We start from the raw sequence: 16,698 nt of genomic DNA on the forward strand, positions 1-16,698 counted from the left end.
CTTGCCACTGGACCAAAACCTAGCTCTGTCAAGCCTGTGTGGTGGCTGGTGTGCAACGGCCACCACACGTTAAAAAAATCCACGCACAGGCATCTTCCACCCTTCAACATGTAGTTCGGGACCTGGAATATTATGTCCTTCATTGAAACACCTGTGAACTCATCCCTTTTTGGCGTGGAAGCAAGTCATCCTCGATACGAGGGACTGCCTATGATGATGAATGACTTAGCCAGTCATGTGATGTTTACAAGACTCCATAAAACCCCAATTGCGATCAGGTTCTCCACGATGAGGCGTGTAGTTATGGGCTGAGTGGATGAACTGGTCGGGTTCAGTTTGATAAACCTTTACTAATAAACCAGCTAGTTCTTGACAGCAAATGCATAATTGTGAATTCTTAAGCAAAGATACTACATGAACCAAATATACTACAACCTGCATCAGGAGCTCTGTGCATTCCTGGTGTACAGTATAGGTACGACATGGGATGGAAGGGGGTCGGAAATTCAACTTTAAAGGCCTTAAAGGTACAGTTAATCAGGGGGTAATTAATTATGCACTTTCCCATTATTTTTTAAATGTTTGATTAAAAAACATTTTCTTCGGTTGTCATAGAAGCTGTTAGCCAGGCTATCTCATTGCTGGTTCCAAAGACCTTCACTAGCGATGTCTTCCTCCCTCCCTCCCCAAGGCTAGGCTCCCAATAACATTGAAAGAAAAAAAATCTTGCATTTAAAGACACCCCAAATTGTAACACAGATAATGAAGCACTTTATTGAAGTGTTGTCAGTGTTGTAATTAAGGAAAGGAGGCAGTCACAGAGCACACAGCAAGTCCTCATAAATAAGCATTGAGATATTTGACCAAATAATCCATGTTTTTCTTTTGGTGGTGTTGGTTGAGGGATAAATGCTGGCCAGGATGTCGGGTGTTCGTTTTCCACACTACTTTGATTCATAGACCTTGGGAATTACAGGAAGGACTCCACGTAGCGCAACGTTTAGGCTTAAACCCAACTGTTAGTTTATTACACCAGATCCAACTAAAAATACAGAACAAGACTTCTTGATCGAAGACATATAATCACCCATCCAGCCAATTACTGCTATTGGCGATTGTAGGCTCGTGGAGCGAGGAAAGGTGTTGGTTCCCAGCTGCTTGCCTCGTGGTCGTCGTTCCTTTGACCTGTTCCCCTGAGCTATCGTTTCTTCCTTCTTCCTGTTGTTCCTCTGAGCTGTTGTTCTCAGCTCTTACATAGAAACATAGAAACATAGAAAATAGGTGCAGGAGTAGGCTATTCGGCCCTTCTAGCCTGCACCGCCATTCAATGAGTTCATGGCTGAACATGAAACTTCAGTACCCCCTTCCTGCTTTCTCGCCATACCCCTTGATCCCCCGAGTAGTAAGGACTTCATCTAACTCCCTTTTGAATATGTTTAGTGAATTGGCCTCAACTACTTTCTGTGGTCGAGAATTCCACAGGTTCACCACTCTCTGGGTGAAGAAGTTTCTCCTCATCTCGGTCCTCAATGGCTTACCCCTTATCCTTAGACTGTGACCCCTGGTTCTGGACTTCCCCAACATTGGGAACATTCTTCCTGCATCTAACCTGTCTAAACCTGTCAGAATTTTAAACGTTTCTATGAGGTCCCCTCTCATTCTTCTGAACTCCAGTGAATACAAGCCCAGTTGATCCAGTCTTTCTTGATAGGTCAGTCCCACCATCCCGGGAATCAGTCTGGTGAATCTTCGCTGCACTCCCTCAATAGCAAGAATGTCCTTCCTCAAGTTAGGAGACCAAAACTGTACACAATACTCCAGGTGTGGCCTCACCAAGGCCCTGTACAACTGTAGCAACACCTCCCTGCCCCTGTACTCAAATCCCCTCACTATGAAGGCCAACATGCCATTTGCTTTCTTAACCGCCTGCTGTACCTGCATGCCAACTTTCAATGACTGATGTACCATGACACCCAGGTCTTGTTGCACCTTCCCTTTTCCTAATCTGTCACCATTCAGATAATAGTCTGTCTCTCTGTTTTTACCACCAAAGTGGATAACCTCACATTTATCCACATTATACTTCATCTGCCATTCATTTGCCCACTCACCTAACCTATCCAAGTAACTCTGCAGCCTCATAGCATCCTCCTCGCAGCTCACACTGCCACCCAACTTAGTGTCATCTGCAAATTTGGAGATACTACATTTAATCCCCTCGTCTAAATCATTAATGTACAATGTAAACAGCTGGGGCCCCAGCACAGAACCTTGCGGTACCCCACTAGTCACTGCCTGGCATTCTGAAAAGTACCCATTTACTCCTATTCTTTGCTTCCTGTCTGCCAACCAGTTCTCAATCCACGTCAGCACACTACCCCCAATCCCATGTGCTTTAACTTTGCACATTAATCTCTTGTGTGGGACCTTGTCGAAAGCCTTCTGAAAGTCCAAATATACCACATCAACTGGTTCTCCTTTGTCCACTTTACTGGAAACATCCTCAAAAAATTCCAGAAGATTTGTCAAGCATGATTTCCCTTTCACAAATCCCTTACGTATATATCCATTTGATTACATACCTCTCCTGCTGGGCTGCCTTTCAGTTAATGTGTCTGGATGAGTCTCGATGGAAGTGATGATGGGTCTGGATCTGTTTGGATGGCCACAATTCACACATGGAGTCAACAGGGCCAAAGATAACTCCTTATCTTTGGTGCCCCGTTATCCAAAAATGCACGCCATGTGGGATCCTTTGTTGTCCTGGGTTTTTGCAGACTTGTAGTCTCCATGGGGAACTGGTTTTTCCCCTCCGGCTAATAATTCCATGGGCTCCTCTACTTGATTGTATCACAACCCTTTGTCTCGATGTTAATCGGGTCTCACTCCTGACCCCAGAAACCGCATTAATCAGTTATGAGTCACCACCTGCCTCGGGCTGGTGCCCTTTTTCCAGCCCAACAGTCCCAAAGGTTTAAACCATTTTAGTCCGTGGCCTCTTGCTGTGCCTCGATCGTGAAATGTGTGAACCTTACAAGGGCATGAGGAGAACTCTCAGCTCTTCTTTGAGTAGTACCATGGGATCATTTACACCTACCTGAGAGGGCAGGCAGAGCCTCAGTTTAGCAGCTCAGCTGAAAGACGGCACCCGAGACAGTGCAGCACTTCCCTCAGTGCTCCACTGGAAGTGCCAGTCTAGATTATGTGCTCAAATCTCTGGAGTGGGGCTTGAACCCACAGCTTACCGACCCAGAAATGAGAGAGCTTCCCAGCTGATCCATTGCTGATGCTTAAACCTGACTCGTTGAATCACCCAAAGTCAGGGACGCAGGAATCAAACCGATGGAGGCCCAGCCCTGGCGAAGTTGTTATCATCATTGCAGCCAGGAGAGAAATCTGTCCCTGGATCTTTAATTGCTGTTAACTCAGCTTGCTCGCGCTGTCAGTCTCAATAACTCTGTGAAACTAATCCTCTCTTTCCCCTCCCCACCCTGTCGTGATTCCGCCAACATTCACAGATTTAGCGGAAAGAGTAAAAAACCCCGTAGGAAACATAGACACATAGAAAATAGGTGCAGGAGTAGGCCATTCGGCCCTTCGAGCCTGCACCACCATTCAATATGATCATGGCTGATCATTCACTTGAGTATCCCTTTTCTGCTTTCCCTCCATACCCCTTAATCCCTTTAGCCGTAAGGGCCACATCTAACTCCCTTTTGAATATATCCAACGAACTGGCCTCAACAACTTTCTGTGGTAGTGAATTCCACAGGTTCACAATTCTCTGAGGAATAAAGAAAGAAAGACAGACTTGGATTTATATAGCGCCTTTCATGACCACCGCAAATCTCAAAGCGCTCGAAGTACTTTTGGAGTGTAGTCACGGCTGTAAAGAGAAAATAAAATTTAAAATGAGCTTAGAATTAATAAATGTTCTTTTTCTACCTCGGTGGTGAAGAAAATTGGGCAGAGAGATTTGCGGCGCTGCAAGGAAGCCCACCCAATTCTCATTCATTGAAAGGATACAAAATCAGGGAGGCTTTTATGAGTATGTAACCCATCCTGTCTGATGTTCTTCCATGAGGTCCATTCCTTACGCCTAAAGAGAAAGACTTGCAGTTATATAGCTCTTTAACGACCGCCATATGTCTCAAAATGCATTACAGCCAATGAAGTATTTTTGGAGTGTATTTACTACTGTAAGGTAGGAAATGCAGCAGCCAATTTGCACACAGCAAGTAAACAGCAATGTGATAATGACCAAATAATCTATTTTTTCTGATGTTGATTGAGGGAAAAATATTGGCCAGGACACCAGGGATAACTCCCCTGCTCTTCGAAATAGTGCCGTGGGATCTTTTACATCCACCTGAGAGGTTAAACGTCTCATCCGAAAAACGGCACCTCCGACAGTGCAGCACTCCCTCAGCACTGCACTGGAGCATCAGCCTAGATTTTTGTGCTCAAGTCCCTGGAGTGGGACTTGAACCCACAACCTTCTGACTCAGAGTTGAGAGAGTGCTACGCACTGAGTCACAGCTGACGTGAGAAAGCCCTTATCGTAGTTTTTTCTAAAATAAAGGTTCTTTATAGGGGAGCCCCACCCCCTTTCGTAAATCAGTACCAACTTAATGAAATGTTTGGTATTCAGCAAAGTCCATTGGTTGTGCAAAGATGTCTTCTGTGATCAATGTAATGTACAGCTCATCGAGCCACTTCGAAACAGGACTTCAGGCGTTTTTTGACTGTATTTTCTTGGGGGAGAAGGAAGGTGTTTGGTGTAGTTTTAACAGTTGATGCAACTGGTTTGATTTTCATGTCATTACATTTCGTAGAACTTATTTTGTCTCTAGCCGTTGCCAAGATCAGCCAGCAGGTGGCATTTGGCAACCGAGAAGAGATAGGATTTCAATGTCGCGGCAGTAATGCAAGATTGTGAGCTCACTGGCTAACGCTTTATAACACAGAAAGATCATCAAAACTAAAGCAATGAGCATCAGGGCAAACCAATTCATATTCAGCAGCATTTTATGTTTAAAAGTTAATTTAAACACACACACAGACACACACACTCATCATCATAGGCAGTCCCTCGGAATCAAGGAAGACTTGCTTCCACTCTTAACATGAGTTCTTAGGTGGCTGTACAGTCCAACACGAGAACCACAGTCTCTGTCACAGGTGGGATAGATATTCGTTGAGGGAAGGGGTGGGTGGGACTGGTTTGCCGCACACTCTTTCCGCTGCCTGCGCTTGATTTCTGCATGCTCTCGGCGACGAGACTCGAGGTGCTCAGTGCCCTCCCAGATGCACTTCCTCCACTTAGGGCGGTCTTTGGCCAGGGACTCCCAGGTGTCAGTGGGGATGTTGCACTTTATCAGGGAGCCTTTGAGGGTGTCCCTGTAACGTTTCCACTGCCCACCTTTGGCTCGTTTGACGTGAAGGAGTTCCGAGTAGAGCGCTTGCTTTGGGATTCTCGTGTCTGGCATGTGAACAATGTGACCTGCCCAGTGGAGCTGATCAAGTGTGGTCAGTGCTTCAATGCTGGGGATGTTGGCCTGGTCGAGGACGTTAATGTTGGTGCATCTGTCCTCCCAGGGGATTTGCGGAGACGTCGTTGGTGGTATTTCTCCAGCGACTTGAGGTGTCTACTCTACATGGTCCATACAGGAGGGCGGGTATTACTACAGCCCTGTAGACCATGAGCTCAATGACAATTTTGAGGTCCTAGTCTTCAAACACTCTTTTCCTCAGGCACTCACACAAATTATTATAGGCAGTCCCTTGAAACGAGGATGACTTGCTTCCACGCCAAAAAAAAGGATGAGTTCACAGGTGTTTTGAAAAAAGAACCCGAACTATATCCTCAAGGGTGGAAGATACCCGTGCGTGGATTTTTTTAACATGTGGTGGCCGTTGCACACCAGTCACCACACGGGCTTGACAGAGCTAGGTCTTTATCCAGTGGCAAGGGTTATCCAAGACAACCGGAGACCTACTCTGCTGCACAGAACTAGTGCGCACACATATTGCAGTGTGGGCTGGCCCGTGCTGCCCCTGGGCCCCTGGCCCCGAACTCACGCCTCTCGTGGGCCCCGATCATGTCCCTCCACAGTCTCTCGCCGTTCCTTCGCCCCGACCACGCCCCTCCTGCTGTACCTGCCCACGCTCCAATCACCGACCTGGATCTGGCTGATGTCACTCCTGCACCAGCTCGTGCTGCTCCCTGGAGTTGCATGCCTCCACGCTGCTCCCGAGGCCGCTCGCCGCTCCTTTTATGGCCCTGACCTGCCGCTGATGGTCTTTCGCAGGTCAGGGCCTCCACACTGCTCGCTCACACGCATGTTCACGCTCACGCTCATGCTCACGCTCATGCTCACACACGCACACACACACGCTCACACACACGCTCACACACACGCTCACACACACGCTCACACTCAGGCTCACACTCACTTACACACACACTCACACTCACGCACACACACACACTTGCACACACACCCCCCACACACACAAACACACACTCACTCACACTTTCAGTCACACTCTCAGTCACACACTCACACTCATAAGCACTCACACTCACACTCACTTACACACACGCACACACACACACACACACTTGCACACACACCCCCCCCACACACAAACACACACTCACTCACACTTTCAGTCACACTCTCAGTCACACACTCACACTCATAAGCACACACACTCACAATCAGACACACACTCTCCTCCCCCCCCCCCCACACACACACACTCACACTCACAGTCACTCACATACGCATGTAGAGAGAAACACCAAGCTGAGTGCAAGACACTGTAACCAAGGGATGGGGTGGGAGGAGGTTTGGGAGTGGAGAGAGAATGCGAAAGAGAGAAAGATTAAAAGCAGCTTTCATTCCTGTTCCGATGCAATCCATCTTGAGTTCTTCACTTGCACAGATAAATAATACCTTCCTTTGAATCGTTCTGCATGTTTCCTGCATGTCTAATCCACAGAAGACAGCTCTTATAGAATCATAGAAATTTACAGCACAGGAGGAGGCCATTCGGCCCATCGTGTCTGTGTGACTGAAAAGGAGCTAACCAGTCTAATTCCACTTTTCAGCTCTTGGTCCGTAGCCTGTAGGTTACAGCACCAAGTGCATATCCAAGTACTTTTTAAATATGAGGGGGGTTTCTGTCTCTACAACCCTTTCACGCAGTGAGTTCCAGACCCCCACCACCCTCTGGGTGAAAAACATTTCCCCTCAAATCCCCTCTAATCCTTCTATCGGTTACTTTAAATCTATGCCCCCTGGTTTTGACCCCTCTGCTAAGGGAATCACGTCCTTCCTATCCACTATATCTGGGCCCCTCATCAGTTTATACACCTCAATTAAGTCTCCCCTCAGCTTCCTCTATTCCAAAGAAAACAACCCCAGCCTCTCCAATCTTTCCTCATAGTTAAAATTCTCCAGTCCTGGCAACATCCTCGTAAATCTCCTCTGTACTCTCTCTCGTGCAATCACATCTTTCCTGTAATGTGGTGACCAGAACTGCACGCAGTACTCCAGCTGTGGCCTAACTAGTGTTTTATATAGTTCAAGCATAACCTCCCTGCTCTTGTATTCTATACCTCGGCTAATAAAGGAAAATGCCTTTTCAACCACCTTTACGACTTGTCTTGCTACCTTCAGGGATCTGTGGACCTGCACTCCAAAGTCCCTCTGTTCCTCTACACTGCTCAGTGTCCTACCATTTAATGTGTATTTCCTTGCCTTATTAGCCCTCCCAGATTGAATTCCATTTGCCTCGCTTTCTTCCTCACAATCAACCACACGGCCAATTTTTGTATCCTCTGCAAAATGATTAATTATGCCCCTACATTGAACTCTAAATCATTTGTATATACCACATCTTGTGACTTGAATGTGACTTCAACCCACACCCTTCTGAGTCAGATCACTCTCGCTTCTGAGTCAGAAGTTTGTGGTTTCAAGCTACACTCCAGGGACTTGAGCACAAAAAATCTAGGCTGACACTCCAATGCAGTGCTGAGGGAGCGCTGCACTGTTGGAGGTGCCGTCTTTCGGATGAGACGTTAAACTGAGGCCCCGTCTATTGTTGCAAGTACACATAAAAGATCTCATGGCACTATTTTGAGGAAAAGCGGGGGAGTTATCCCCGGTGTCCTGGCCAATATTTATCTCTCAATCAACATACCAAAAAAAAACAGATTATCTGGTCATTATCATATTGCTGTGTGTAGGAGCTTGCTTGTATGCAAATTGGCTGCCATGTTTCCCACATTACAACAGTGACTATACTCCAAAAGTAATTCATTGGCTGTAAAGCGCTTTGGGATGTCCGGTGGTCATGAAAGGCGCTATATAAATCCAAGTTTTTCATTTTTTCATTCATCTGATCTTTCATGGCTCCATCTTTAGACCTTCTTCTATTGACATCCTTAGCCGACCTATCTCTTTCTCCCACACCCTCTCCATTTGCTGAAACCACCTCCAACAAACTTGGTTCCTCTTTCATGCCATACACTTTTTTTTCAATCATTCTTAACTCTCACTAAATGCTAAGCCCTTCCAAGAGTAGAGTAACACGAGGTAATTGTTCCAACACCTCTGCAACATTCCTGAACAGGATATTATAAAGATGGTCATCAGATAAAATGATCCTTCTCTCGTCTCTGGTCCCCAAATTGTTTCTTGCTCTCAATTGGATCTTTTCTTGTCTTCCTAGTTTGTTGATATTATTTGGTCTTCCCTTGCTGAGTCTTCCTCTCTTGTTCCTTCTCAATCTCAAATCTTTGTCCTGCATACTTTTCCTCCTCACTGTTGAAAAGATTCATAAGAACATAAGAAATAGGAACAGGAGTAAGCCTTTTGGCCCCTCGAGCCTGCTCTGCAATTCAATAAGATCATGGCTGATCTAATCATGGACTCAGCTCCACTTCCCTGCCCGCTCTCCATCATCATTCACTCCCTTATCGCTCAAAAATCTGTCTATCTCCGCCTTAAATATATTCAATGACCCAGCCTTCACAGCTCTCTGGGGTAGAGAATTCCATAGATTTACAATCCTCTGAGAGAAGAAATTTCTCCTCTTCTTAGTTTTAAATGGGTGGCCCCTTATTCTGAGACTATGTCCCCTAGTTTTAGTTTCCCCTATGAGTGGAAATACCCTCTCTGCATCCAACTTGTTGAGCCCCCTCATTATCTTATATGTTTCGATAAGATCACCTCTCATTCTTCTGAACTCCGGTGTGTATAGGCCCAACCTACTCAATCTATTCTCATAAATCAACCCCCTCATCTCCGGAATCAACCAAGTGAACCTTCTCTGAACAGCCTCCAATGCAAGTATATCCTTCCTTAAATACGGAGACCAAAACTCATTGTGCCCTTTCATACATCCACTCATTCTTTACCAGGACCTCAAAACTATGGTATTTCTCCCGTCCCTCATTCCTCTATTCTCACAGTCCAGGGAATGTGGCTTTGTTAATGTTAGTTACAAGTTATCCTTGGGTTCTTTAAAAAGTTTTTTTTAAAGTAAGTGTAATCCCATGAATTTAAAGCACTGACCTTTAACAAAGACTTTCATTTATATTGCAACGCAACTCAAAAATGTCTCGAACACTTCACCGATTTTGAAGTGCGGTGACTATAGTTGGGAAAATGCCTAGAATACATGTGGTGCTATTTCATCTTACACGTGCACTTGCCACTTATAATTTGGAGTCAACTCTGTGCGGATAATGACTCATAATACAGAAATAAGGAAAGACAGCCACCGTTTTGAAGTTCAGTTTCAAACATATCATGAGTTGAGAAATATTGGCATGTATTTAGCAATAAAGTCCCATCGTGAAACCTTCGAAGTGTTGCCAAAGCTAGAATTAGTACTCAGTAGCTGTCAGTTTCCTCTGTTTGAAAACACGTTTTATCTTTCTTCCGCTGCTTGCACCTCCTCTCCTGAAGGTGCAGCTCTCAAGCACTTCCAGTGTAAGAACATAAGAATTAGGAGCAGGAGTAGGCCATTCGGCCCCTTGAGCCTGCTCCACCATTCAGTGAGATCATACCTAACCCTCAAATCTACCACCAAGCTCATGGTCTACAGGGCTGTAGTAATACCTGCCCCCCTAATCTGAGGAAGGACGTTCTTGCTATTGAGGGAGTGCAGCGAAGGTTCACCAGACTGATTCCCGGGATGACTGGACTGACATATGAGGAGAGACTGGATCAACTGGGCCTTTATTCACTAGAGTTTAGAAGGATGAGAGGGGATCTTATAGAAACATATAAGATTCTGTCGGGACTGGACAGGTTAGATGCAGGAAGAATGTTCCCAATGTTGGGGAAGTCCAGAACCAGGGGACACAGTCTTAGGATAAGGGGTATGCCATTTAGGACTGAGATGAGGAGAAACTTCTTCACTCAGAGAGTTGTTAACCTGTGGAATTCCCTGCCGCAGAGAGTTGTTGATGCCAGTTCATTGGATATATTCAAGAGGGAGTTAGATGTGGCCCTTACGGCGAAAGGGATCAAGGGGTATGGAGAGAAAACAGGAAAGGGGTACTGAGGTGAATGACAGCCATGATCATATTGAATGGTGGTGCAGTCTTGAAGGGTGGAATGGTCTACTCCTGCACCTATTTTGTATGTTTCTATGTTTCTATGATCAAAGGCATGGACGATGTACAGAAGACACCTCAAGTCGCTGGAGATATATCACCAACAATGTCTCCGCAAGATCCTGCAAATCCCCTGGGAGGACAGGCACACCAACATAGTGTCCTCGTCCAGGCTAACATCCCCAGCATTGAAGCACTGACCACACTTGATCAGCTTTGCTGGGCAGGCCACATAGTTCACATGCCAGCAATGAGGCTCCCTAAGCAATTGCTCTATGTGGACCTCCTCATGGCAAATGAGCCAAAGGTGGGCAGCGAAAATGCTACAAGGACACCCTCAAAGCCTCCTTATAAAGTGCGTCAACAGCACTGGCACCTGGGAGTCCCTGGCCGAAGACCGCCTGAGGTGGAGAAAGTGCATCCGGGAGGGCGTTGAGCTCTTCGAATCTCAACGCCGCGAGCATGAAGAGGCCAGGCGCAGGCAGCGGAAGGAGCGTGCGGCAAATCAGTCCTATCCCCCTCCTTCCCCTTCCCCCGACGAATGTCTGTCCCACCTGTGACAGGGTCTGTGGCTCTCGCATTGGACTGTTCAGCCACCAAAGGACTCACTTTAGGAGTGGAAGCAAGTCTTCCTCGATTCCGAGGGACTGCCTATGATGATGACCTGATATTCTACCTCAACTCCACTTTCCTGCACTATCCCCATATCCCTCGATTCCCCTAATATCCTAATATGAGTCCAGTCAACAGTTTGTTTAGGGAGCATTACATCTGAGCACAAACTTGGCCTCATCCAACATTACAAAACTGCATCTTCTAGGATTGCAGGATAACGATTAGAAATTAAAAGATGTAGCCTATTCACCCTTTCTGTGCCCAAGGTATCAGCCCAATTGCAATGTTCCCAGCACAGCCTGTGATCAACTTGCTCAGTACACACAAGTGATTGAACCGAGAAGTCTCCTGCTCTCACACTCCACAATGGTAGTGCAGAAACTGAAACTATGTCGTACCGATGCTAAACTTCATAGTTGAGTGTGCAGGCCAACCTCCCTCCGAAGTGAAGCTGAGTGGGACTCCCTCCTCCAAGGAGCAGCGTTCTGTTGAGGTGTGAGATCAAGCCCTGACTTGTGCTTGGGCTGTACTTACACTATAATTACGATCATAGAAAGAAAGACTTGCATTTAATTAGTGTCTTTCACAACTACTGGACGTCTCAAAGCGCTTTACAGCCAATGAAGTATTTTTTGGCGTGTAGTCACTGTTGTAATGTGATAATGACCAGATCATCTGTTTTTTTAAATGTTGATGCAGTGATAAATATTGGCCAGGACACCGGGGATAACTTCTCTGCTGTTACATAGAAACATAGAAAATAGGTGCAGGAGTAGGCCATTCGGCCCTTCTAGCCTGCACCGCCATTCAATGAGTTCATGGCTGAACATTCAACTTCAGTACCCCATTCCTGCTTTCTCGCCATACCCCTTGATCCCCCTAGCAGTAAGGACCTCATCTAACTCCTTTTTGAATATATTTAGTGAATTGGCCTCAACAACTTTCTGTGGTAGAGAATTCCACAGGTTCACCACTCTCTGGGTGAAGAAGTTCCTCCGCATCTCGGTCCTAAATGGCTTACCCCTTATCCTTAGAAATAGTGCCATGGGATCTTTTACATCCATCTGAGAGAACAGACGGAGCCTCGGTTTAATGTCTCCTCTGAAAGACAGCACCTCTGACAGTGCAGCACTCCCTCAGCCCTGCACTGGAGTATCAGCTCAGATTTTTTTTGCGCTCAAGTCCCTGGAATGGGACTTGAACCCACAACCTTCTGACTCAGAGGCGAGAGTGCTACTCACTGAGCCACAGCTGATACTGATCAGCCCTCCAATTATGATGTAAATGCACCCTTAGTCTCTGTATCACACCAAGTGGTGCATTAAGGTGAATTTTATAATCCGTTAAACTGCCAACAGAAGTGGATACTTCTGCGATGGCAAAAGTGCGATCCAGCTGTTTCTGTTTGCGGGACACTTAATAGATAAGTGTCCCTAGACAAAAAGGAAGAGAGTAGCTAAAGTAAACGTTGGTCCCTTGAGGAACTGGGAAACTGGGGAATTAATAATGGGAGACAGGGAAATGGCAGAGACTTAGAACAAAATATTTTATATCGGGCTTCATGGCAGAAGACACTAAAAGCAACTCAATAATAATAGATAATCAAGGGGCTATAGGGAGGGGGGAACTTAAAACAATCACTATCACTAGAGAAAAAGTACTAGGTAAACTAATGGGACTTAAGGTGGACAAGTCCCCTGGACCTGACGGCCTGCATCAAAGAAGTGGCTGCAGAGATAGTGGATGCATTGGTTGTAATCTACCAAAATTCCCTGGATTCTGGGGAATTGGAAAACCGCAAATGTCACGCCCCTATTCAAGAAAGGAGGGAGTCAGAAAACAGGAAATTCTCGACCAGTTAGCCTAACATCTGTCATTTTGAAAATTCTGGAGTCCATTAAGTAGTCGCAGGACATTTAGAAAATCATAATATAATCAAGCAGAGTCAGCATGCTTTTCTGAAAGGATGTAACGAGCAGGGTGGATAAGGGGGAACCAGTGGATGTGGTGTATTTGGATTTGCAGAAGGCTTTCGATAAAGTGCCACATAAAAGGTTACTGCACAAGATAAGAGCTCATGGGATTGGGGGTAATATATTAGCCTGGATAGAGGATTGGCTAACTAACAGAAAACAGAGCGTCGGGATAAATGGGTCATTTTCAGGTTGGCAAACTGTAACTAGTGGGGTACCACAGGGATCAGTGCTGGGGTCTCAACTATTTACAATCTATATTCATGACTTGGATGAGGGGACCGAGTATAATGTAGCCAAATTTGCTGATGATACAAAGATAGGTGGAAAAGCAAGTTGTGAAGAGAACACAAATAATCTGCAAAGGGATATAGATAAGTTAAGTGAGTGGGCAGAAATTTGGCAGATGGAATATAATGTGGGAAAATGTGAAGTTATCCACTTTGGTAGGAAGAATAACAAAACAAATTATTATTTAAATGGCGAGAGACTGCAAAATGCTGCGGTACAGAGGGATCTGGGGGTCCTCGTACATGAAACACAAAATGTTAGCATGTAAGTACAGCAAGTAATTAGGAAGGCAAATGGAATGTTGGCCTTTATTGCAAGAGGGCTGTAGTATAAAAGTAGGGAAGTCCTGCTACAACTGTACAGGGTATTGGTGAGACCACACCTAGAGTACTGTGTACAGTTTTGGTTTCCTTATTCAAGGAGGGATATACTGGCATTGGAGGCAGTTCAGAGAAGGTTCACCAGGTTAATTCCTGAGATGAGAGGGTTGACTTATGAGGAAAGGTTGAGCAGGTTGGGCCTATACTCATTGGAGTTCAGAAGAATGAGAGGTGATCTTATTGAAATATATGAGGGGGCTCAACAAGGTAGATGCAGAGAGGATGTTTCCCCTCATTGGGGAATCTAGAACGAGGGGGCATAGTTTCAGAATAAGGGGTCGCCCATTTAGAACTGAGATGAGGAGGAATTTCTTTTCTCAGAGGGTCATGAATATGTGGAATTCTCTACCCCAGAGAGCTGTGGAGGCTGGGTCATTGAATATATTTAAGGCGGAGATAGACAGGTTTTTGAAATATGGGGAGTCAAGGCTTATGGGGAGCGGGCAGGGAAGTGGAGCTGAGTCCATGATCAGATCAGCCATGATCTTATTGAATGGTGGAGCAGGCTCAAGGGGCCAAATGGCCTACTCCTGTTTCTATTTCTTATGTTCTTATGTAGATTTTGGGTTAGTTTCATAAACGGGTGACTAAATGGGATCTGAATAATGCAGTGGGCTTAACAGCTAGTCCGCAACATCTAACTGGCTGTAAATTAGCACAAATTGGTACTAAACTAGAAATCTCAAGGTGGTAATTGAGGGAAAGCAGTGATTCTCACTGATGCAAGATGTTTTAAAGATAGGGTTTAGAAACATAGAAAATAGGAGCAGGAGTAGGCCATTTGGCCCTTCGAACCTGCACCGCCATTCAATATGATCATGGCACCTTATTGGGGCTAAATAACAGGAGGAATACCCTGTATTTAGCCTGTGCTGTACGTGGTCCAGTTATGTTGCACTGGCTGCAAAAAGTGAAAGGGGGTTGGCGGGGCGGGGAGGGGGTGAATGAAATATGAGCTGGCCAGCATCACTAACCGTGTGCTTTATTTTTAATTTTTAGGTCAAATGCTTGGCGACCACACGCGACTGGAATTTCACAACATCGAGTCTGGCATAATGACAGAACGACGCTTCATCTCAGTCGCCCCGTCCAGCTTCATTGGGCACCTGCAGAGCCTGATGTTCAACGGGATGATGTACATTGACCTGTGCAAGAACGGGGACATTGAATACTGCGAAATCAACGCCAGGTTTGGCATGCGGTCTATTATTGCCGATCCTGTTACCTTCAAAACCAAGAACAGCTACTTGACCCTGGCCACACTGCAGGCGTACACCTCCATGCACCTCTTCTTCCAGTTCAAGACCACTGCTCCCGACGGATTCATCCTGTTCAACAGCGGAGACGGCAACGACTTCATTGCAGTGGAATTAGTTAAAGGGTAAGCTTTTCTTGGTTGACAGGATACGTTCTCCATTTGCATGTGTATAAGAAAGAAAGACTTGGATTTCTCTAGCGCCTGTCACGACCACCGGACGTCTCAAAGTGCTTCACAGCCCATGAAGTACTTTTTCGAAGTGCAGTCACTGCTGTAATGTGGGAAACGCGGCAGCCAACTTGCGCACAGCAAGCTCCCACAAACAGCAATGTGATAATGACCAGATAATCTGTTTTTTGTTGTGTTGATTGAGAGATAAATATTGGCCAGGACACCAGGGATTAACCCCCCATACTCTTCTTTGGAAATACAAATACAAAGTTTAAGGAATCTTTTCTGCATTGTGATTTGAACTTCTGTTGACCCTGAGCCGACTGACTGAGTTCTTGACTTGAAACTATTTGATGATACATATGCCATCAGATAGTTTCTGTATATATATATATATATATATGTGTGTTTTTCTAACTCCTGGCATTACCATTTCAATTCAGCAAAGACTCCTTAAACTTTGTTTTTGTATTTCCGTTGTCACAACAACCTTTAAAGCAAATTCTATGTTTTAACTAATTACATTAGAGATACGCAGGCTAATTGCTTTTAAAAAAAAATAATGATCAGCAATTCAGGACGTTTTAAAACACATTTTAAGAAGTGCTTATTAAACTAATTACATCAGAGAAACGCTGGCTAATTGCATTTTAAAGAAATAAAATAATTATCAGCAGGTGAATTGGCCTCGACTGAAGTTTCACACTGGAAGTCTGGCTTCTTATACCAAAGAGCGAGCTTGAACAATTGGTGTGTTTTAAGAACAAATATCACAAAGATAGGCAGAGATGAGGGAGGCCATTCTGCACATTTCCTTCAGTCTCCCATCACAGCATCTAACTGCTTCTTGCCTGATGCCAGGATTTCTGCCTCCACTATCTCCCGCAGTATGAATCACCCTTTGTGTAAAGTGATCCCAGACATCAGTTTGACCTGTTGCCTTGTAATTGTTTGTACCAATGTCTCCTCGTCCTATAGGTTTAACTTGGAATACCACCGCTATTAACTTTTGCCGATTCAAGTTGGTATTTTGTATATCTTCATTAAGTCTCATCCCATTCACGACCTTTCAAGAAGGCAGAGTCCATGTTTCCGTCTCCTTTCAAGCTACGTGCCTAGATATCAACAGTGACTACACTTGCTGTCAATGGCTGTAAAGGTGCATTGGGACATCCCAAGGCTATAAATAGCAGCATACAAATGCTTTCTTTACAAACCGCACAGTCAGAGTTCACACATGAATCATCATCATCATAGGCAATCTCTCGAAGCGAGGATGACTTGCTTCCACGCCAAAAAGGAATGAGTTCACAGGTGTATCATAGAAACATAGAAAATAGGTGCAGGAGCAGGCCATTCAGCCCTTCTAGC

At 45.3% G+C, this 16,698-nt stretch overlaps 1 protein-coding gene across 1 annotated transcript in view; it reads left to right on the forward strand.

Annotated features, from left to right (window-relative positions):
- The window catches only part of nrxn3a (neurexin 3a), a 2,272,338-nt gene that overhangs the window by 966,448 nt on the left and 1,289,192 nt on the right, over window positions 1–16,698 (forward strand). Inside the window, exon 9 of the mRNA XM_070879627.1 lies at window positions 14,898–15,279. Within this exon, the coding sequence (XP_070735728.1) occupies window positions 14,898–15,279 (382 nt within the window). The remainder of the gene's footprint in view (window positions 1–14,897; window positions 15,280–16,698) is intronic.

Source organism: Pristiophorus japonicus, chromosome 4 (assembly GCF_044704955.1).
Source record: "Pristiophorus japonicus isolate sPriJap1 chromosome 4, sPriJap1.hap1, whole genome shotgun sequence".
In the NCBI taxonomy this organism is placed as follows: Eukaryota; Metazoa; Chordata; class Chondrichthyes; family Pristiophoridae; genus Pristiophorus; species Pristiophorus japonicus.